We start from the raw sequence: 22805 nt of genomic DNA on the forward strand, positions 1-22805 counted from the left end.
AACCCCCCCCCCCCCCCCCCCCCCTAACTCTCTTGATTTATTACAAGTGAAATGTAACTCGTTCTGGCCTCGTGGTTTGAGAAATAAACATTCGCAGTGAGCTGAGAGTTGATTTGGCCCATTTTTCATGTGAGGAATTTTCACATAGTAACACAGAAGTATTGACCATAGATGAAGATGGATCCAACAAACGGTCTAGTCTGGTTCATTTATGGGTGTGTGTATATATACAGCAGCAGGTACATTGCAGTAAATCTGCCTGTTACACCAGATAAGAAGATTCACCTGATGTGCTTGTTTTATCCGAAGACCGCTGATCCAAGATGGTGTGTGTAGAAGCAACAGTCTGATCCAAGCTTGGCTACGTTGTTATTCCTTAATGCCAATACCTCTGGAGCATGGCTGGGAAAACATTGGCTCTCCATCTGAGCAAAAAAAAGCAATCAAACAAACAAAAACATAAAATCTTTTTGCTGATTTTGCAACTGTTTGGAGAAAATGGAGCCACTGGCTTTAGAGTTCATTCAGTTTTCTTGATTGAGATTTCCCAGTGCCAGTTTTAGAAAGAAAATGGGTGGAACAAGATGGGGTGAGTCATTTCTTGGCTTCTTATATCTCTTGAGGACTCCCGTGGTCATATCTCCTTACTATATCTCCTGGCACTGCTGATTACTTTGGACTCAAAGGGTGTTCTGTTGTATACTGCATGTTATAGATAAAGTATTCAGTAGGTAGCTCGTGACCCCTTGCAATGACTGAGGCAAGCAGCGCTGACCTGGTAACTCATCCACAGGAATCTCGCCATTGCTGCCCCCAAAAGTCATGAGAAGCTGTGGGGTGGATTAAAGTGGAACTATGCTTGGGTCATGATAGGCAAATCATCCCACTGCTGCCTTAGCTTGCTTCCAGAGCCCCCAGAAGATACTGCGTAACCAGAAATTTGCTTGGAGCTATACACACCTGCTCCATAGCCGTACCCTCATGTGACTGCATGGGCTTGGTCATTGGCCACCCAGGCACTGATGTGGGAATGTATATGCATGTTTATATCTGAAAAATCTGATGTTTTTACAGGGGTATGGCAGGTGAAAGGTTGATACAGAATGATTACTCTGGTATATAAAATATAAGACGGAGAGGACGGCATTGGCGTTCCTTAACTACAAAGAATGTAACAAAAAATGCAAACTAGAAATCCGGGAGCTAAAACTGAGTGTGAAAAGCATATCGCCGCAGATAGTAAAAAGAACCCCAAAAAATTTTACCAATATATTAACAGTAAAAAGGTGAGAAAGGAGCAGATAGGCCCAATAAAGGAAGCCTCAAGTACAGGTTGAGATTAACTCTCCATATCAAAAACTTCAAAATAGCTTTTTTTGTGGCGCCATGGCCCTTGAAGCAACCTGATAGTGCAATTCAGTTAATAATTCAGTGGTATGCATATGGCCAGCCTATAAGGGCATGTTATGTTTCCTTATTAGTAAGTGAAATTAAGACAAAAAAAATAGCATATATATTACATAGGTAACTTTATGTATACTATATGGGCAAAGGTTTGTGAAAACCTGACCATCACACCCAGTGGCATCACAAGGGGGATGCAGCCCGCACCTGGGTGACCCCAAAATGTCATTTTGGTGTCACCCCCTCTAAAAAATGTTGGACATTCTGTCATGGATGGAGAGCCCAACAGTTGCAAGAAAGAGGAGGGGACACAGCGGCATACCTTATCCTGCCGGGTGAACATCCCCTCCTCTCTCTGCCGGCATCCATCACCAAGATGGCCGCTGGTAGGTAACAGTGTGTGACGTCATCACACGTGTGTGCAATAACATAACGGCGGGGCGTCACGCGGTACACGCTCCCGGGATCACCCCGACTCTGACGCCCCTGGTTACACCTACCTGTAGCTAAAAGTATGTGGACACCCTTCCAAAAGACTGAGTTCATGCGTTTCCAGGTAAGGGTAATGTTTCATGCTGCAGCATACAAAAACATTTTGGACAATTATGTACTTCCAACCTTGTGGGAATAATTTGGGGAATCCCCTTTCTGTTCCAGCATGACTGTCCCCAGGGCCGGATTTCCCACAAGGCCAACCGAGGCCCGTCCTCAGAGCAGCAGGGAGTAGAGGGGCAGCAGGGATGTGGAATTCCTATCTCCCGATTCCCAGGATATGCAGTTCTGGGCGCCGGGCGGGTAGTTGTTTTCTACATTTAGCTCTGCTTTGGGCAAGCAGGGCTAAATGTACATCGGGGAAGACGCCGCTTGTTTTGTACAATTGATCTCGGCGATGTCACCAAAATCACTTGTATGCAGCCTGTATACAGGGGGTCCATTGAGGAACCTGGCATTGGGGCAGCAGAGAGAGTAAATCCGGCCCTGACTGTCCCTCTGCACAAAGCCAGCTCCATAAAGACATTGACTGATGAGTTTGGTTGGGAGGAATGGGCTGCACAGAGCCCTGACCCCAACTGAAGTAAAGACCTTTGGTATGAATTTGAACGCCAATTGTTAGCCAGGTCTTCTCATCCAACATCAGTACCTGACCTCACAAATGCTCTTTTGGCTGAATGGGCAACGATGCTCATAAATACACTCCAAAATCTTATGTAAAGACTATTCAGAATAGTAGAGGCATTTACAGATAAAAAGAAGAGGGGGGGAGTGCAACTGTATATCAGTGCTCATGGTTTTGCAATGGGATGTCCATTATGCTTGGTTTGATGGCCTGGTGTCCATACAATCTTGGCAATGTACTTGAGATTATACCTCAAATATGTATATTTGGCACGGGGGGTTTAAAGAAAAAAGTAAGGTAACATTATATGAAGTATATGTTATTTAGCTGGTGTTCTTTGTATTACAGACGTACCTATGTGGGTAGCATGCCTGGCCGTATCATAAACGGACTGAAGACTGTCGGAGTGAATAACTCGGTTTTTCTCCTGGATGAAGTTGATAAGCTGGGAAAAAGCCTGCAGGGGGATCCAGCAGCTGCACTACTGGAGGTAAATAACCTGCACAGATTATCTCAGACAGCAGCATCATCATCCCTGTCTGGTGTTACTTAACTTTCTATTAGATTTCAAGATAACCTTCCAGAGAAGACATTTCTAACACCGGCTAAGTAAATCTCACATGAGTTAAACAATTGATATGAGATATGTAAACAAATTCCTTTATTTCAACATATTCACAGAGCCAGATCGTCTTCTACTCTCCGTATGGCAAAATTTGGTTCTTAGTTCTACTTTTACTACCCTAAGCTATGCACCACAAGAGTTTCGCAAGCAGCCGGAATGATTTATGATTTATAAAACCTATATTGGACCCCCTACCTGGGATAAGGGTCTGGCATGGATTTTGGAGGGTTCACATTTAAATTTTTTAGATTTTAGACTTGTAGTGCCATAACATTTTGTATACTATTAAAGGGTTCCATGGTTGAAAAATATGGTTGAGAAACACTGATCTAGAGATCTAATGAGTGATTCATCTCACTTTGCAGTGGAGGTTGTGCTGAATTTCCCAGCCATGGAGAGGTGTATATGCATTGCCCTGGATAAGAGCACTCCACATATGGCTTAGCCAGCATTTGGAACAAGTGTTGGGCCAATGGGTATGGATAAGCTTCTGAATATAGATGTGTCACTACATGGGCTCTACATCATGGGCTCGTTTCATGAGACAAAGGATTGGGTCTGGTCCAGCGTGGCCTAATTACTCACCACCCGTCATTCTTGGAGATGAATCTGAAAAACTCAGTTTTGGTCCAACTTTCCCTTTAAATATTCCTTTTTTCTCTTCGCTTTGACTGTTGGTGTTTTTTTTTATCTCGCTCCAGACAGCTGCACCCCATCTTATATCTGCTGATGCATTTTACATCCTTAAGCAGACTTAATAATGCCTCCCAGGACACATAATAAGGAATTCTTTATGCGTTGAAGGCTTGGTGTGGAGTTTTCCTTACACACCGCTCACAAGGCGACCTGAAAAATCGACCTACAACAGTTCTGCACCTGCTGTTGACGGGAAGGATTATTTTATTTACTTTTTTTTCCCCTTTCTTTTCTTGTGCAACTTATGAAACGGACACAAAACTAAAGAAAACATGAAAAAAAAACGTGCTTTGTCTGCCAAAATCCACATTTGATTTCATTAGAGAGTTGTTCTTGAGAGAAGGCCGCTTAGAAATTCTGCATTTCATGGCTGGATTTTTTAAGAGCAGTCGTAAAGCGTAAGAAAATGATGAGGTGCCGGGAAAACAGATAAATATGTTCATGTAACAATTTGTACTAGGACGGGGAACACAAAAAAACAAATGTGGAGGGCTTTTGTAAAGGAGATTGGGATTACAATACAAAGGCTCCTTTTAAGGAGAACATACTTTCCAAGTTGGCTCAATGCGTCTGCGTCTGCAGTGAAAAGGTTCACAGGCTTTTAATGAAGATGGGAGTATATTGTACCTGTCACCAAGGAGGTTATTTGTGGGCTGGGACTTTATTTCGACGTATGCGGCCCATGTGTTACCAGGGATGCGCCGATACTAGTACTCGTCCAGAGGAATATTTCCTTTGGCCAGCAGTGCCATAGGGGAACATGCATTCGGGTCTGTACACCTGCTGTGCCCATTATGAGGAGCTCCCACCATCCCTGTGCTGAGTTCCCGGGTCTGTACACTTGATGTGCCCAATATAAGGAGCTCCCACCATCCCTGTGCTGAGTTCCCGGGTCTGTACACTGGATGTGCCCAATATAAGGAGCTCCCACCATCCCTGTGATGAGTTCCCGGGTCTGTACACTGGATGTGCCCAATATAAGGAGCTCCCACTATCCTTGTGCTGAGTTCCCGGGTCTGTACACCTGCTGTGACCATTATGAGGAGCTCCCACCATCCCTGCTGGATCATTATATATTTTAAACTATAGACAATATATTAGGAAGAGCTGGGAACACACAAAGGTGTGTGAGAACACCCAAAACTCCCAGGTAAGCAGGAACAGAGCCGGGAGTTATACCAAGGAGGTCTCCCTGTTGGAGTAGCCAAGAGATATAAGAAGCCAGGGGCTAACTGAGTCCAGCAGGCTCCAAAAAAATATCCCATTTGGACTGATTTGCCCTTTGATATAATGGATGAGATTTTGCGGTGTAGTTGATGCAATAAATGGCTCATTTCTATAGTGAGACTGACAAAACCCGAGCTATCAGTACTGAAACCAGCTCAGTTTGTTTCATAACAATTCTGAAAGTTTTGATAGAACATCACAGTTTTGTTTTGATCACAAGACATGTTTCCAAGCTGATACAGTGAGGTTGTAGTGTTGCAGAACTGTATCATATCGTATCATGCAAATGAACCCAGAATTCCCTGTAGAAAGTACTGTCTAGTGATAGAGTGAAGTTTTCTCTCTTCGGAAACACTGCCAGTACAGAGAAAGATGTCTGCCAACCTGACAGAAATCCACCAAGCTCCCAACTTCCTGTTGTGTGCTGACAACACATTGCCTCTGCTGCACTGAAATCCCCGGGTGCTTTCTGGTTTCCTCAGGGGTGCTTTCTGGTTTCCTCAGGGGTGCTTTCTGGTTTCCTCAGGGGTGGCTTCTGGCTTCCTCAGGGATGCCTTCTGGCTTCCTCAGGGGTGCCTTCTGCTTTCCTCAGGGGTGCCTTCTGCTTTCCTCAGGGGGGCCTCCTGGTCTCCTCAGGGGTGCCTCCTGGTCTCCTCAGGGGTGCCTTCTGCTTTCCTCAGGAGTGCCTTCCTGCTTCTTCAGGGGTGCCTCAAAATGTTTGCACCGCATTATGCCTTTCCATGATGCAGGAAGCCAGCCACCAGCATTATAGAAACAAACAGGGGTGCTTTCTGGTTTCCTCAGGGGTGGCTTCTGGCTTCCTCAGGGATGCCTTCTGGCTTCCTCAGGGGTGCCTTCTGCTTTCCTCAGGGGTGCCTTCTGCTTTCCTCAGGGGGGCCTCCTGGTCTCCTCAGGGGTGCCTCCTGGTCTCCTCAGGGGTGCCTTCTGCTTTCCTCAGGAGTGCCTTCCTGCTTCTTCAGGGGTGCCTCAAAATGTTTGCACCGCATTATGCCTTTCCATGATGCAGGAAGCCAGCCACCAGCATTATAGAAACAAATAATGCTAATACACGGACGGTGGGATCCATTTAGAAAAGGACAAACATTTGCTTCCATTCCGGCCTGCCCCACCTCCCGTCCACTGCTATGCTGCCGCAGCTGTGGCTCCTGATGTAGTGGTAGGACTCTGAAGTTAAGGGGGGGCTGAGGACTCTGATGTGAGGGGGTCTCTAATGTAAAGGCGGGACTCTGATGTGAAGGGGGCTTCTGATATGAAGAGGTCTCCTGATGTGAAGGGGGGGCTTGTGATTTGACTCTGATGCAAAAGAGGGGGATGCTGATGAAAAAACGAGGGGGCTTCGATGTGAATGGTGGCTCCTAGTGGAGGGAGGGGGCCCTGATGTAAAAAAAAAAGGCTGCTAATGTAAAGGGAAACTTTGATGTGAAAAAGGGCTTTTGATTTTAAGGGGGGACTTCACTTTTTTTTTGGGGGGGGGGTCTCTGGTATATTTTAGATTGGGGTGCCTCAAGATTTTGCATAACTTTTTAAAGGGTTCGAGTTTGAGAAATGCTGCTTTAGATTCTAAATATAAGAAGACAAAGTCTTGTTTTATAATCACAAAGTGAAATATGATTTTCAAGCTAGAGACTGCTGCATGTACATTTACATATTGACGTTCAGCAGTTTAAAAAATTGATGGTCACCTTCTTTATTCTGCATCTGAAAATCGCTGCCTTTGCCTGGTATCTCATTACGCAGGTTTGTGTAACAGGGTTAGCTGTGATACTGGTGATTTGGCAGTTTAGGCCGGCGGCTGCTCCGTTCTCCTTTTGTCCTTGAAGAAGACGCCACGCACGGAGCTGCTGATTGAGAAGTATGGTGTTTTTCAGGCGGTAATTTGATCCAGAGAGGAGATCAGGTCACTGGACAGTATAAAATAGCTTTGTATTTGACGCTCTGGTTCGTATTAGTGATCCTCGCACAAGCACCCTGTGTAAAAGGTCTTCTTACGCCTCGGGGCGACTTCATAGCCACAGCTGGTTGTGATCTGAGAACGTTTCCGAATATTTGAAGGCATTTTTAATCTTCTCGTTACGTCACCGTATTGCCTTCTACATGCCGTCCAGTATCTCTTACCTAATGCGTTGCTTGATCTCTCTGACTCCAGTCTGTCCCTATTAGCTGTTTTTTAGCTCTATCAGACAGAGATGTTGACTGATATGCTCCGAGACAGGGAAGGCTGCTACGTCCTGATATAAATTGCTGAGAACAATGTGGCATGTCAGAGGGCACTGACAACAGTTTAACCTAACATAATTTCAGCTCTGCATAAGGTAGAACCTCGGAGATCTAAACAGTGAAGACCAAATTAATTTAAAAAGCAGAACTTGTATACGTTGCTTGTACATAGACACATATAGAGTACACTATGTGAACCCCCATCTAAATTATTGAGCTCAAATTTTTCCATTAAAGGGTACTACTGATAGTATAATCATACAAAGATATCTTAGACAGTTGAGCTTTAGCAACCTTGTGGTAACAATTTGGTAAAGGCCCTTTCTTCATTCCAGCATGAGATGTGTACAAAGCCAGGCCCATAAAGACATAGTTAGAAGAGCTTGTGTTGGAGGATCTTGAGTGGCCTGCACAGGGCCCTGCCTCAAATCTATTGAAGACCTTTAGGATGAACCGGAATGCCTATTGTGAGTCAGATCTTGTTTGTGTGGAGGATCTTGCGTGTCCTACACAAAGCCCATCCTCAACTCTACTGAAGACCTTTGGGATGAACCGGAATGCCTATTGTAAGTCAGGTCTTGTTTGGTGTGGAGGATCTTGCGTGTCCTACAGAAAGCCCATCCTCAACTCTTCTGAAAGCCTTTGGGGTGAACTGGAATGCCTATTGTAAGTCAACTCTTCTTTGGTGTGGAGGATCTTGGGTGTCCTACTCAAAGCCCATCCTCAACTCTACTGAAAACCTTTGGGATGAACCGGAATGCCTATTGTAAGTCAGGTCTTGTTTGGTGTGGAGGATCTTGCGTGTCCTACAGAAAGCCCATCCTCAACTCTTCTGAAAGCCTTTGGGGTGAACTGGAATGCCTATTGTCATTCAAGTTTTGTTTGGTGTGGAGGATCTTGGGTGTCCTACTCAAAGCCCATCCTCAACTCTACTGAAAACCTTTGGGATGAACCGGAATGCCTATTGTAAGTCAGGTCTTGTTTGGTGTGGAGGATCTTGCGTGTCCTACACAAAGCCCATCCTCATCTCTTCTGAAGACCTTTGGGATGAATTGGAAAGCCAATTACAAGCTATGTCTTCTCGTCCCACGTTGCTACTTGAGCTCTTAAATGCTGTGTAGAGTGAATGGACACACTTCCAAATCTTATGGAAAGCCTATCCAGAAAAGTGGAGACTGTTATAGCACCAGAGATGGGGAGGTCAACTCTATATTAATATTCATGTATTTGGAATGAGATGTCCAACAAGTTTGTATAGACGTGCACACACTGTTAGCCATATAGTGCGCGTGTGTGGATATACTACGCACACATTGCACGGTTTACAAGGGATGCTCTCATTTCATATTAGGTGCTGTGTACTGTAGATTTCTGGGAAAAGCAGTAAGCCAAAATTCAAGTGGGAAATAAGATTCCAGGAAGATCTGTGTACACCAATAGTGTACAGAACATCCCATGTTTGCCAAACGTTCTGAACTTCATTGCAGTTTTTATAAATCAAAGATTGGCTGCAGATTTAAATGGAAAGGTGATTCTTTAAACATTGCTATAACTTGCTAAAATAAGCCTGACCTGGCCTTAAAAATGCCTATGTTGAACAGTGAAACAGTGCAGGCACTTTGTTTCAGCTTCAAATTGTTCCCTTTGGTGCCCCTTGTAGAGAAATCTACCTAAGCCTGGTATCCAAGAGGCCCAACACAAGAAACAGGCACCTGAAGGACCAACACAAGTACTTTCAGGCTTCACAACATGAACCTTTCTGTTTCTTTACAAGTCTCCCTGAATACATACCTGACCTATTACAGACCTACCTGACATACCTGACCTATTACAGTATACTTTTTCCAAAAAGCTCCACCTCTTCTTTCGCTCCAGCGCCAAAAACACTCCACCTGAGTCAAGCTGTTCTTTGGCTCTGGTAAAGTGACAAGCTGAAAGTATGTCATCAGTTTGCTGCAGGCAGAAGGAAGCCTTTCCTCAGTCTCCTCTCCCCCAGTGATTACTCATTCTACATTGTAGCTTGGTAACTGATCTTTGGCTGCAGTGTAGTGTCTTTGTGTAGGCTGAGATGATGTCATCAGCCTGCTGCAGGCAGGAGGAAGCCTTTCCTCAGCCTCCTCTCTGCCAGTGCCCACTCATTGTAACTTGGTAGCTGATCTGTGGCTCCAGCTTTGCCTGCACTGAAATTATGTCATCAGTCTGCTGCAGGAAACAGAAGCCTTTCTTCAGTCTCCTCTCCCCCACTGACGACTCATTGTACATTGTAACCTGGTAGCAAACCAGCAACCTGCGGCAGGGGTTGCTCTGTGCCATGATTTATGTCATCCGTGAGTCAATATCTTGGTCTGGGATGTAGATGGGGACCCTAGATCAGGGTTAGGCAACCTTGGCACTCCAGCTATGGTAAAACTAAAAATCTCATTATGCTTCTGCCTCTGGGAGTCATGTATGTGGCTTTCAAAGTCTTGCAATGCATCATGGGATTTGTAGTTCCAAAAAAGCTGGAGAGCCGAGGTTGCCCACCCCTGTCCTAGATGATGCCTGAAAGATGGCTCCAACCTTCTGGAGAGAAAAGCAGATGAAGGCATTGTCGGGGGGGGGGAGGGGAATCAGGAAGTAGATGGTGACCCTGGATGAAGCTCGAACAAAGATGGCTCCATCCTTCTGGAGAGAAAAGCAGATGAAGGCATTGTCAGTGGGAGCATGGTGATCTCTGTAAGACCGGGAGGTGTTCCACTTACACATTACTTAGCATGCATGGACTTCGCATATCTGATGGTAGGTCCACTTTAAACATTGTTATGTTGGGTACTTTTTAGGCCAAGTAAGGTAAATTTGAAAGCACCGACATAAGGCTGATCACGTTCCCGTGTACTGTACATTTTCAAAGCTTCTACGTTCCCTTGGAATAAAATTCAAGACGCTGCGTTTGTGGTATTGTGCTGATCACGCTGTGCCTTGAAGAGCACTAACCTCCACTCCAGCTGTTTACACAGCTGCTAACAAAGGCCTCTCATACTACAGAAAGAAGCTTCCACCGTCTCCCATAGACCTGACTCAGGAAAGAGCCTTTCACAATGCCATAGCTCAGGACGTCAGAAGGATTTTGTTTGTTTCCTTTGCAACCTGAGCCAGTTAATCTGCAATTCATGAAGACATCTTGTCCATAAGATAGTAGTAATTAGGGATAATGTTTTGTTTATTTGTTATTGTTTTGAATCCTGTGTTCTGTGCCAGGACTAAGTACTGCGCTATTGTTCCTTGTTATTTCACTTTAATCCCTCAGGCACATTGTAGTCTATCCTGGCTTTATCTGCTGCATCGCTGAACTGAATATCGGCTAGTGTCGGCTCACTTTGAAGCTGCATTCTGTGAGCTTCGGCCTTCCCTTCAGTCTTGTACAGTTGTACCGGCTCCTTTCCTGGACTGAAATGACTTCCTCTGATATCACTGCACACTGCGAGCTTTGCACAATGTGAATTAGAAGCTGCAACAAAAGATAGAGCCCGCCGCATTTTCTGAGCACTTTCAGCATCAGCTAGCTCTTTCCCCCCCAGCCTTACTGTTCTTGACTTGCTCCTTTATTCATTGGATTTAAATTCATTCATGAAGGCTCAGTATGCACATGTGGGCGTCACCTGGGGCGGTCTGCATTAGATGCACCAATTCCGTTTTTTCGGTATCGAGTACGAGTGCCGATATATTTTTTTGGGGTATTCACCGGTGCCGTGTGCCTTGATTATCAGGAAGTCGGCCGTGGATCATGACCTGTCGCCCGGCTTCCTGATTGCCTGTAAAGCCAGTGTCCTAGCGAAAGAACAGCGGCTTCGGAGGCTGCCTGGCTTCCTGACCAATCAGAAAGGCGGGCAGCGAGTTATGAAGTGCAGTCCGGCTTCCTGATGGGTCAGGAAGCCAGGCTGCTAAGCAATTCGTGAAGCCGGCTTCCTAGCCAATCAGGAAGCCAGGCAGCACATCATGATCTGCCTTCCCGCTTCCTGATTGGCTATGAAGCTAGCTTCACTTGTTCTTAGGCAGCCTGGCTTCCTGACCAATCAGGAAGTCGAGAGGCGGGTCATTACGTGCTGCCCGGCTTCCTGATTGGTTAGGAAGCCAGGATGCTTAGCAACATGTGACGGTCATAACCCACCGCCCGGCTTCCTGATTAGAAAGAAAGCTGGCTGCATGCTCCCTCAGCACTGCCAGACAGATGTAGATCTCCCTCTGACCGGAAGTTGCGCTATCAGAGGTAAGCATCGGAGCTCTCACCCAAATATTCGATATCGGCACCGATACTAGTATCGATGCATCCCTACTCTGCATGCAAATACAGCCTGCCTAGGAACGCCCACTCTTTCAGACTGACATCCACCCATCAAGACCTTTTGCGTAACTCCTCCCCAGAGCCGGCCCGCTGCTTGTATCAGGGTTAAGGGCTCATGAGAGGAGTACTGAAGCAGGATGCAGTGGAAGCTTTCAGGAATCGATATACAACAACCTGCCAATGCAGCTATGATCTACCTGCATTGCATAGAGAAGCACAGAGATGATATCATTGGGTATAACATAAAGTTTGCAATAAAAACTTTCATTTAATGATTAACTTATCATGTTGATGAGGGAAAAGAAGGAGCCAGGGAGGGAAATATATGAGCTGATTAAACTTCAACTTTATGGTTTAAGGTGGAGCCTCAGCCTTTTTTATTTTTATTTAATTTTTGTATAGAGTGGGGAATGGTTGCAACCTCCAGTATTTTATTGCTTTCTGTGTCCCTGTCGTGGTCACGCGGACCAGAAGTGAGAAGTCTCTACGGGGAAGACAAAGGTGGGAACAAAAGAATTCCGTTAATACAGTGGAAAAGGACATTTGTACCATTGTATGGTTTCTTTTTCTGTCTGAACCTTCCATGGGAGAGATTTTCCCTCTATTCCTGACACAACAGAGACACAGATTTCAATAAAATGGGAGGGGGGTCAATTTTTTATCTTCACCTTAAATCATTAAAAAATTATTTGATTATTATTCCACTTTGCACACACTTGGCATATGCATGAAACCTAAAGTTTGCGTCCCACCTATGCAGTGTGGTCACATACCGCAGCTGACGGTAACACACATCACACTGTACTAATTCACTGTAAGAGCAGGGCACCTCAGAGGGTGAGCCCATGTCGCCCTGCACTTACAGTATGTCCTCACTCTTTTGGGTTGAATGATGCAGGGTGTCATTTAACCCAGAAGACTGAGGACATCTTGTGGTAGAGAAGGGGTACTGCAGCAAAAAGTGCTGGTGAGGACAAGACTATTGCAGCCAGTGCTGTTTTTTTCACACTCCTAGATGACCAGAATATAAAAATAAATAGAGAGTTGGCTTGAAATGCAAAAAAAAAAAAAATGCTCCAAAGCACTCTGCGAAATTCAAGGCTTTGCAAACACTTCTGGAAGCCTATTAATGCCGATGTGTTAATGTCAGGCATTTGCAAGCGCTCTCGTTAGGATGGGCCCTTTGGATAAATGTTATAAAGTCAATTAAAAATGAACGCTAAGCGAAAGCCAAACAAGCTTCCTCTGAAGTGAAACGCATCCATGTTCTGTACAAGTTCACATTTCCAGTGTTGTTGCCGAAATCTTTCCCTGGAATCGGAGCCATCGTCCGAGACAGGAAAAATCACATGACCTGCCCTTGTCGTCGGAATGTCCGAAGTTTCCTGTCTTCGAAGTCATTAGGAAAATAGCAAATTCCTTCCTCTTTCCAATCGTTATTAAACAACAGGGCCGCATTTGTTCTAAATATAGATGACCTTTGATTATACGTCTTCAAGCGATTGTTTGCTGTATTAGGCTAAAACGGGGCCGGGGGGCCCCGATCCAGTTTTCACCCGTCTATTCCTCGGGCCCGCATGTTATAAAATATTACAGTGTGCTTTTTGTGCGAGGGCGAGCACTTAGCCGAAGGATCATGACTGCAACGTATTCATTTTGTGCCAGAGAGACACTTTGGCTTAATCCTCCCAAATTGCAGTTTCCACGGACGAACATGTTCAGCTTTACGGCCGGCCGTATATTTAATGTATTTGTCTTGGACGCTTGTGCGACCCTCCTGCTCTGTTGGAGAGGCTTGAAGCCGTGTGGTGTAAATGGCTGGCAGATGGGGCTGCTACAAAACTTCTAATGTGATGATGAGAATGTTCTTCCATTCGCGTCATATCTCTTATCAGACAATTGGAGATGCTCATAGACGAGGGAGATCATCCTGTAAAGGAAAAGTATGTTTTGTTTTCAGTGAGCACAGACGTTGAAGAGTTATTGTGTTAGTCTTGCATTATTTTTGTTATGACTTACATTTTCACGTTTGCCCAGTATAGACGCCACACAGCCACCTGAGAGCACACACAGGCCACCATAGAACCTTCACAGCCACCTGAGAGCACACACAGGCCAACATAGAACCTGCACAGCCACCTGAGAGCCCTCACAGCCCACCACAGAACTGCACAGCCACCTGAGAGCCCTCACAGCCCACCACAGAACGGCACAGCCACCTGAGAGCCCTCACAGCCCACCACAGAACTGCACAGCCACCTGAGAGCACACACAGGCCACCACAGACCTGCGCCACCACCTGAGAGCCCTCACAGCCCACCACAGACCTGCGCCACTACCTGAGAGCACACACAAGCCACCAACGAACCTTCACAGCCACCTGAGAACACACACAGGCCACCATAGAATCTGCACAGCCACCTGAGAGCACACACAGCCCAGCATAGACCCTGTGCAGTCACCTGGGAAACCACACAGCCCACCACAGAACCTGCACCACCACCTTGGAGTCTGCACAGGCCACCATAGAACCTGCACCACCACCTGAGAGCTTGCACAGCCCACCATAGAGCCTACACAGTCACCTGAGAGACCGCACAGCCCACCATAGAACCTGCACAGCCACCTGAGAGCCCGCACAGCCCACCATAGAACCTGCACAACCAATGAACCTACATAAAAGCACCACACCCTTAGAATAAGCGCGCAATGGTCAGCAGTGCAGTGGAGATGGAGCTTTAGTCCTCTTCTGTCTCATCCACGAGCTGCGAGACCGAGAGTCCAAGAATCACCATGCCCGTTTATATATATCTCAGCCACAGCTGTGGTCCGCTGTCGGCGAAGCCAGTGAGCCAGGAGTGTGACTCCTCCACATCCTATGGAGGTGTGTGAGTCCACCACTGTTGTCACTATCAGGAAGCCTGTCTAGAGCAATGATGTGTAGGCAACACGGGAGCGAGTGTATGCAGACAGGAAGTGGCTCAAAGAGGCCGGTGTTTATAAAGGAAAATCTAGAGACTGCAGTGGTTTTGATAACATATATTGGGCAGGCCACTGTTGTCACCATCAGGAAACCATGGAGGCATCTGTTCGATTTATTTTGTTCGGCCCGCAGGCTTTAGTCACAGATAGAGGTTCTGGTTAGTAGATCTTGTGCGGCTTCTGAGAACTTTGTCTTGCAGGGGTTGAAGGAAGAGGAGACGTTCTGTTGTAGAAAGTCCGGCGGCTATTTTTGGAATCGACTTCCCTTCCCACAAAACAGTCTCAAGGAGTCGGTGATGGATTGTGTGATTAGCGTGGTAGCCTGTGACATGTCTGGCTGTGCGAGGGGGGGGAAAGTCCTCTTGTCGGGTTCAGCCATTGTTTATTGTCATCAAGTGTCTGCATTTAGAATTTTCTGTTCTGTTGGCTGCAATAAGGGTGAAAATGTCTGTCCAAAACTGCCGGCTTCAGTCTTCTTTCACAAAACAGTGGTTATTCGTATCCATAGATGTACAAATTGTTGTCAGTTCTCACCGTAAACATCTCCAACGTGTATAAATCCTTACAATGGACTTTTCTTATTTGCTTTCCTCGTAATCCAACACTGGTTAGTCACATGACCAATGGCCTGGGCATTTATTACTTCAAACACTTGAATGCCCATAGGCTGGCCTCTGTTTTTTTTACATATAGTAACAAGTAAGCCCTCACTGACCTCTAAGTGCAGGCACTATGGAGAAGTTCATCTTTAAAGTTCACAGCAGAAGCACTGAATTTGGTCAAGTCCTTCTCCCAGCAGCTCACCCTGCAGTGTCTCAGCAGCTCCGCTCCCCGTTCTCCCTCTCTGCAGTCAGTAAGCAGCTCAGCTCCCATTTTCTTCCTCCCAGGGATGACTAAAAGTTGACAGCAGATGCACTGAAGTATCCAAGTCCTCTTCTCAGAAAGCTCTGTTTCCTCTGCTCTCCCCCTCCCATCATTGACTCTGCAGCTCAGCTCTTCTTTCTTGCTCTCAGCAGTGCCTAAGAAGTTCAGCTTCTCCTGTTCCCACTTCCCTGCAGTGACTGAGCAGCTCAGTTTCCTTGGGTCCCCCTCCCAGCAGTGATTCAGCAGGTTTTAGCTTCCCTTGTTCCCACCTTCCAGCAGTGATTTCGCAGCTCAGATCCCACTTCTTTCAAGCCCAAACAGTGACTTGGAATCTTGGCTCCCCTGATTCAGCTCAGCCCCCATCCAAGAGCTCCTGCTCTGTTTTCATTAGCTGAAACAATTAATTAATGTTAATGAATCCCAGCAGTGACTCATTAGATTAAAAGGCTAACGAGTCATTGCTGGGAGGGGTGAGCAGGGGAAGCTGAGCTTCTGAGTCACTGTTGGGAGGAAGAAGTAGGATCTGAGCTGCTAAATCACTGCTGGATTGTGGAAACGGGAAGTTAAACTGCTGGGTGACTGCTGGAAGTGGGACCCAAGGAAGCTGAGCTGATGAGTCACTGCAGGGAGGTTGGAGCAGGGTAAGTTGAACTTCTAAGTCAATGCTTAGAGCAAGAAGGGAGAGCTGAGCTGCTGAGTCACTGATGGGAGGGGGTAGCAGGGGAATCTGAGCTTCTCAGGACTTGGATACTTCAGTGAAGCAGCCGTCAACTTTGAGGGTACATTGCTTAAGAATGTCTGCAGCTACAGAAGACGACGAGGGCTTATTTTAAAGCTTGTGGTACTGCTTGCTAGGAATATGTAAATACTGAACTGTCCATAGTTAAGTAATAGCATAGTAAATCTGCCTCCCTAAAATTATAATTGCAGGTCAGTGTTGCAGTATTTCACAACATGTACTTGTTCAGCTCTGGCTGAGGTACACAACCTCTCTCATGTACCCAATATTCCCTCCTATTCCTCCTGCACCCCTAAAGTGTTTTATTTCTTTTCAATAAAAAAAACAAATGATTATGATATAAAAACATAAGCAGAACCCCCTGAAAAGACACTCCAGGTACCCGTTATTACTGCTGGTGACTGTATCCTCTTTGTTCCTCAGGTTCTGGACCCCGAGCAGAATCACAACTTCACAGATCACTATCTGAACGTGCCCTTTGACCTTTCCCAGGTCATTTTCATCGCCACTGCTAATACAACCGCCTCCATTCCACCCGCCCTCCTGGATCGCATGGAGGTGCTTGAGGTTCCCGGTAAGCTCTGATTTGACCTAATGCTGCGCAGTAGAAGTCTATGCCGGCTGGGACCGTGCGCCGAGTATCCAGCAACAGGATTGCTTGATAAGAATCACCGGTACATAGCAAACCATCATCCACCATGATAATAAATGTAACCCGGTGAATGCAAATTTTACTGGTGAAGGTCAACAATAGATAAAACCCATAATTGTGCACATTGAAGAACTGGTGTTGTGGACCTTCTGATGGTCCAAATATAGATCTGTCTTGTTCCAGAAAGATGTTGTTTTGTTCTGCAAGAACATGTCTGAAGGGACTAGTCTGCACGGGAAAGGGTGGGGCTTTTCTATGATCTTTGATCAACACAATTTGGAAATGTTAAGCCAGCAACATTTTAGAAGTGCAGGGCTGTCCACCTCCGTTATGGACGCTTTTGGCCCATAAATAGTCATGTGACCCTTCCACTCTTTCACTTGCGCTAGAGCTGCCCTCTGCAGAGCTCAGCTTTTTGGAACATAAGGGCACTTATTTTTAGCAGTGTTATTTTTTATTTATTAGGCCAAAATAATAATAACTACCAGGGATATACCGATACTAGTACTCGTACTCGCCCAAATGCTCCGATACCTTCCCTGATACCGGAACTTCCGGTCAGAGGAAGATTTCCTCTGACCGGCAGTGCCATAGGGGAACATGGAGCCAGCTTCCCGTGCGATCAGGAAGCTGTGCGGCGAGTAATGACCTGCCTCTCGGCTTCCTGACTGGCCAGAAAGCCGACTCCATGCTGATTGGCTGGGCAGCCAGGTTCCCGGCCAATCAAGCCAGCCAGACAACATGGAGCCATCATTACCCGCCGCCCGGCATCCTGATTGCCCGTGAAGCCAGCTCCATGCCAGCGGCAGCACCGGTATTGATACTCGGTATCGGCGAGTACCAAAAGCAAAATATCGGTACTCGATACCGAAAAACCGGTATCGGTGCATCCCTATTAACTACTATAATTATTAACTACACCTGGCCAAAAAATGTCCAGCTGAAAAGCTTCTTTTTTTTTTTGGTCCTATTAAGAGTAGTCTGCTTTGTTGGCATGACCCTGGAATTGCCTTATCGAGTGGTAGATCAGTGCGAAGTTTATTCATTTTTCAGCCGCATAAAGCGACCCTTTCCTTTCACATTGTTTACTGAAATCACCAAATATAAACTATGGAACAAATATGAATTTGTCATCAAGAACTCTGCTCCATCTTGTCCTTAGAGATCCCGGCAATGCCAAGTTAGGTACCACCATCTTGTTTCTTACACATTGCAGAGAACAGCCTACACATCAACCATATCCTTTGCCATTCGTATGCAAGTCATATGTTACCCTCCTCACAAATCAACAGGTAGGGGTAGAGGTTAGAAATAGAGCTGGAGAGGGCTTACTTAGGGCTTAATAGGCTGTGTATTTTGAGGAACGGGATTGTACATTTAAAACCGGTAATGGACCAGATTATGAAGCTACCACCATGTTTACATGGTTGGGAAACAGAAAGGTTCACTTTAATCTTACAGAAGCCCATGTGGACACCAGCTCTTCCTGAAGGATGCCAATGTGTTCTCCAGACATCTGGGAGATAAAAGCCGTCCATTGCAGTTTGGGTTGTCCTTTAACCTGTTTGATCTGGTCTTTCTCCCAACAGAGGCTTCCAGTAGGCATATGTAGGAGAAGCTTAATCTAATTTAACTGGCGAATCTCAATTCCAGGGGCCTTGTCTCAACTCCTAGATACTCCTTGAAAGCTACACATCACCTGAGAGTAAGCCAAGCACTAAAGTGCAGGACCTTGTCTAGCACTGCTGACCAGTAGAGGACTTGTATAAAGGGTTTCCAACTCAAAAACCATTGTATCTAGAAGCTGTACGTTGCCTCCAGATGTTTCTGTATTATACGGCCCTACTCCTCTAAATGGGAACACCAACAGTGTTATATATTTTATAGTATAAGGAACCTGAGAGCAAGCTGGCCTGGAGATCACCACATCCTCTCTTTGGAGCATGCACAGTGAAAGATATAAGCTTGCAAAAGGCAGTTGAAGTTTTCTCTGGTGCATCTGCCAAATACCCAGCCCATTAGATGAATCTCGTGTCTCATGTCTCTTCGCTGCATGGAGTATTATTATGGACTGACTGTTGTCATTTTCTCCCTGCAGGATACACTCAGGAAGAGAAGATTGAGATTGCACACAGACATCTCATTGCTAAACAACTGGCACAGCATGGACTGACCCCTCAGCAAATTCAGATTCCACCTGAAACCACTCTGGAAATTATCACCAGGTGAGCAACCCGAAATACTGATTTGGATATTTTATCAGTAAATCAGACTTTAAAGAGACCCTGCCACCTTGCCCATTCACAGCAAAGTGATCGGGTCTGTGAAAGCCCATCTACTGACCAGTTTATACTGCCCTGCCACCACTCTTTTACATCACATCCATCACCAAAGTACCCAATATTGTATACTGCCTAGTGTTGAAACTCAGAGGGAGCTGTAACCTTCATCCCCCCCTATGATGGCGCTCAGGCCTAGCAGTTGGCCTCTAGGCCCAAGCACTCCATCATGGGAAAAGGTCACATGCCCAGAAGTACTGGATATTTTTCAGCCTTGAAAACAGAAGGAGTGGTAGGGGAGTGCTTAAGATGTAAGAATAAGGTGTTCAGCGGGTGGACTTCACACTGACCCTGTCACTTGGCTCTAGGTGGGCTGGATGACAGGGCCTCTTTAAATATGCAACACAGCCAAAGAGTCTATAGGTTTTTTTTTTAATATGCAGTCATAGCTGTAGTGCAGCAGTTCATGCCACAGCTTTCAAATCCCTGTTTCTAGTAGTTTGGTGCTCAGAGAACACCGTTCGGTGAGTGACGTGACTATACAGGCCAGGTATTCCCATTCTTGCCTACTTGTTTTCCTCATAATTTTGTAACCTCAGTCTGCAGACTTGTGGGCGCTTCCTGGAAATCATTGGCAGGTGATTGCATAAAACCCAAACCAAGATTGACATGAGCATTTAACTGATTCCACATATTGATTGGAATTCCTGTTTAAACTTGGGCACGATGGAGTTCTCTAAGGCAACCCTTGCTGTTATTCTCAGGTATACGCGTGAAGCGGGGGTCCGCTCGCTGGACAGGAAGCTGGGAGCCATTTGCAGAGCAGTTGCCGTGAAAGTTGCTGAAGGACAACACAGGGAAGCCAAGCCGGATGCCACAGAGACCGGCGACGTTGACGGTTAGTTGTGTTAAAAAAAGTTTTAAAAAATAGTTTTTCTAATTCCTTATTTTGAAAACCTATTCAAGAGTACACATTTTTCCAGAAATATACAGAAACAGGAAATAAACACAAGCAGGGCATGGTAAGGGGAATAATATAAAAGATGAACAGAAGCCACAAATCACATGCATTAAATGGCCGGCAGAACAGGTAATGACCATTGAACTCCAAGACTCATTGATAAGATTAAGGGTTGGTTCACACCATAAAGTCCGTGGTCCAGTGCGTTCAGCCTCTGGAACGCAAGCCGGCCGGCTCACTGCGTTCAGGGTCTGGGAGCCTCAGCTTTACTAATATATGTATATGGCTCCCAGACCCGAATGGCATTCGGGAGCTTCCAAATGCAATTTGGAAATTCGGATCCCGAATGCCATTGGGGTCTGGGAGATTCAGCTTTAGTATTAATAGCTGTATATGCTTCTCTGTGGTATTCACAACGAATATTCGTGAACTCATCCGAAACTAACAAAATTCGGATTTCGTCCGAACCGAATTGAATTTCGGATCTGAATAACGAAATATCTAAACGAACCGAACCACATTTTTCCGCAGCTTACATGTCTATTGACACATTAATAAACAAAGCCCACAGTTTGCGAACGCTCCATGCAGCCGCTGATTTAAATGCAAACGCCAGGCATCCGAATCCCAATCTTTGCCTCCAGCATTGAGCGTTTGGCTCAGAATTCAGCCGATTTAATCATTTTGGGCTTCAGGTGCCATTTACTCCGACAATATCAGGTGCATTAACAGATTTACAGCGGCTATTTCCTGTTCGGCTCGACGGGAGAATAGCCTTGTGTGTTCAGGGCCTGCCGTTCATTTAGCAGCCTGCGGTTACCCAGCAGTAGCACAAGGAATTACTCTCGACTCTCCAGATATTTGTACACCGGTCCAGCGTCCCGGCCTCACTTTATACATGTGAGTTATCACCTCTCACCTTGCAAACAGCTGCACACCTGCTGGAGCAGCTAATAACCATTCCCATACAATCGCCTAACACGACCGAGATGATGGCTTTTCTTTTCTTTTTTTTTTTTAGCGGGTTTATAAAGAGCCTGCACTCTCCTCTCTGTTTGCCTGCAGAATCATTTTTTACTACCAGGAAAAGGCTTCTGTAATAGCTTTATAAATCCACTTCTCAGCGCCGACTGCTGTAACAGAGACAAGCCAACTCACAGCACCTTTATTACATATTAATCGTCTGTAGGAAATGAAGTGTGGAGCTCTCCAAGAGGCAGAAACCGTATGATCCGAAATCATGTTATTTGTACTAATAAGGTATGTAAAGGAAGCCGTGTCTAGCCAGCCAAGGTCCCTGCAGCCCATGCTGCACCTGTAGAGGTGGACTGAACTAAACCTCTTAGATGAAGGAAAACATTAGTCTTATTTTTACGGTTTTATGTTTTTAGAAACAGACGAAAATGTAACCGTTGTCAAGTAAATGATCCCAATAGAATGTTTCTATGTATAGTTTGTATTTATATCTTATATCTGTCATTACATTTGGTGGTTTCTTAAAGAGGAACTTCCCCTAATCTTCTAAACTCCCTGATTTAAGATTATGTTTACTTTAGGGATGCACCAATACTGATACTAGTATTGGTATCGGTGCCGATACCCAGTATTTGGGTGAGTACTCGTATTCGCCCAAATGCTCCAATACCTTCCTTGATACCAGAACTTCCGGTCAGAGGAAGGAGAACATGGAGCCAGCTTCCAGTTCGATCAGGACGCTGGGCAGCGAGTAATGACCCGCCTCCCCGGCTTCCTGATGGGCTAGGAAGCCAGCTTCCCGGCCAAACGGCATCGAACCGGCTGGACAGCCAGCTCCATGCTGATTGGCTGGGAAATCAGCATTATTATTATTATACAGGATTTATATAGCGCCAACAGTTTGCGCAGCGCTTTACAATATAAGGAAGACATTACAATCACAATACAATTCAAGAGAAGATGGTAAGGAGGGCCCTGCCCCTGAGAGCTTACAATCAAAGGGGAGGGGCAAGTGATACATGAGGAGGTAGCTGTGTGGGGATGGATTGTTTGAGAAAGTGATAGTTCAGTGGTCAGGTTGAGGTGGGATAGGCTTCCCTGAAGAGATGAGTCTTATGGGATCGTCTAAAGGCAGTCAGAGTGGGAGAAACCATGAGTCGGTCGAACACCCGGCTTCTTGCTGATTGGCTGTGAAGTCGGCTTTCCAGCCAATCGGCATCAAACCAGCTTTCCGGACAATCAGGAAGCTGAAAGGCAGGTAATTAGTCCTGATTGGCTTGGGAAGCTGGTTCGATGCTGATATGATGGGAAGCCAGTTTCCCGGCCAAGCACAAAGTTGTTCATATGACAAAGAACTTCAATAAATTAAGCTTTTGCTATCCTAAAAGGACTGGTGTGTTGGTGACGTCTCTACAATTCTGCTGATATTTGCTGCGCCATCCCCACCCCCCACTACAAGGGACATTTCGGTAAGGAGTGCAACAAGTATAGTATTTATTTTTTTACCCACCATAGACACGACTCCTAAAATTGGAGCACCCATCATATACACGACTCTTAAAATTGGAGCACCCATCATATAAACGACTCTTAAAATTGGAGCACCCATCATATACACGACTCCTAAAATTGTCTACCTGCAAGATTGGACTAACTGGCCTCTGAATTCTACTCCTAGTTTAGTTATTCACCATGTGGAAATGATTTTACTTGTCCAAGGTACAG

At 45.7% G+C, this 22805-nt stretch overlaps 1 protein-coding gene across 3 annotated transcripts in view; it reads left to right on the forward strand.

Annotated features, from left to right (window-relative positions):
* Window positions 1-22805, forward strand: part of LONP2 (lon peptidase 2, peroxisomal) — a 78401-nt gene that overhangs the window by 27703 nt on the left and 27893 nt on the right. For 2 of the 3 annotated variants that reach the window (XM_018553304.1, XM_018553312.1), the window contains 4 exons: window positions 2870-3011; window positions 16637-16787; window positions 18964-19090; window positions 19909-20046. In XM_018553304.1, coding sequence (XP_018408806.1) covers window positions 2870-3011; window positions 16637-16787; window positions 18964-19090; window positions 19909-20046 — 558 coding nt within the window. The remainder of the gene's footprint in view (window positions 1-2869; window positions 3012-16636; window positions 16788-18963; window positions 19091-19908; window positions 20047-22805) is intronic. The other variant, XM_018553298.1, reaches the window with a different exon arrangement.

Source organism: Nanorana parkeri, unplaced genomic scaffold, assembly GCF_000935625.1.
Source record: "Nanorana parkeri isolate BGI_ZX_2015 unplaced genomic scaffold, ASM93562v1 scaffold6, whole genome shotgun sequence".
Lineage (NCBI taxonomy): Eukaryota > Metazoa > Chordata > Amphibia > Anura > Dicroglossidae > Nanorana > Nanorana parkeri.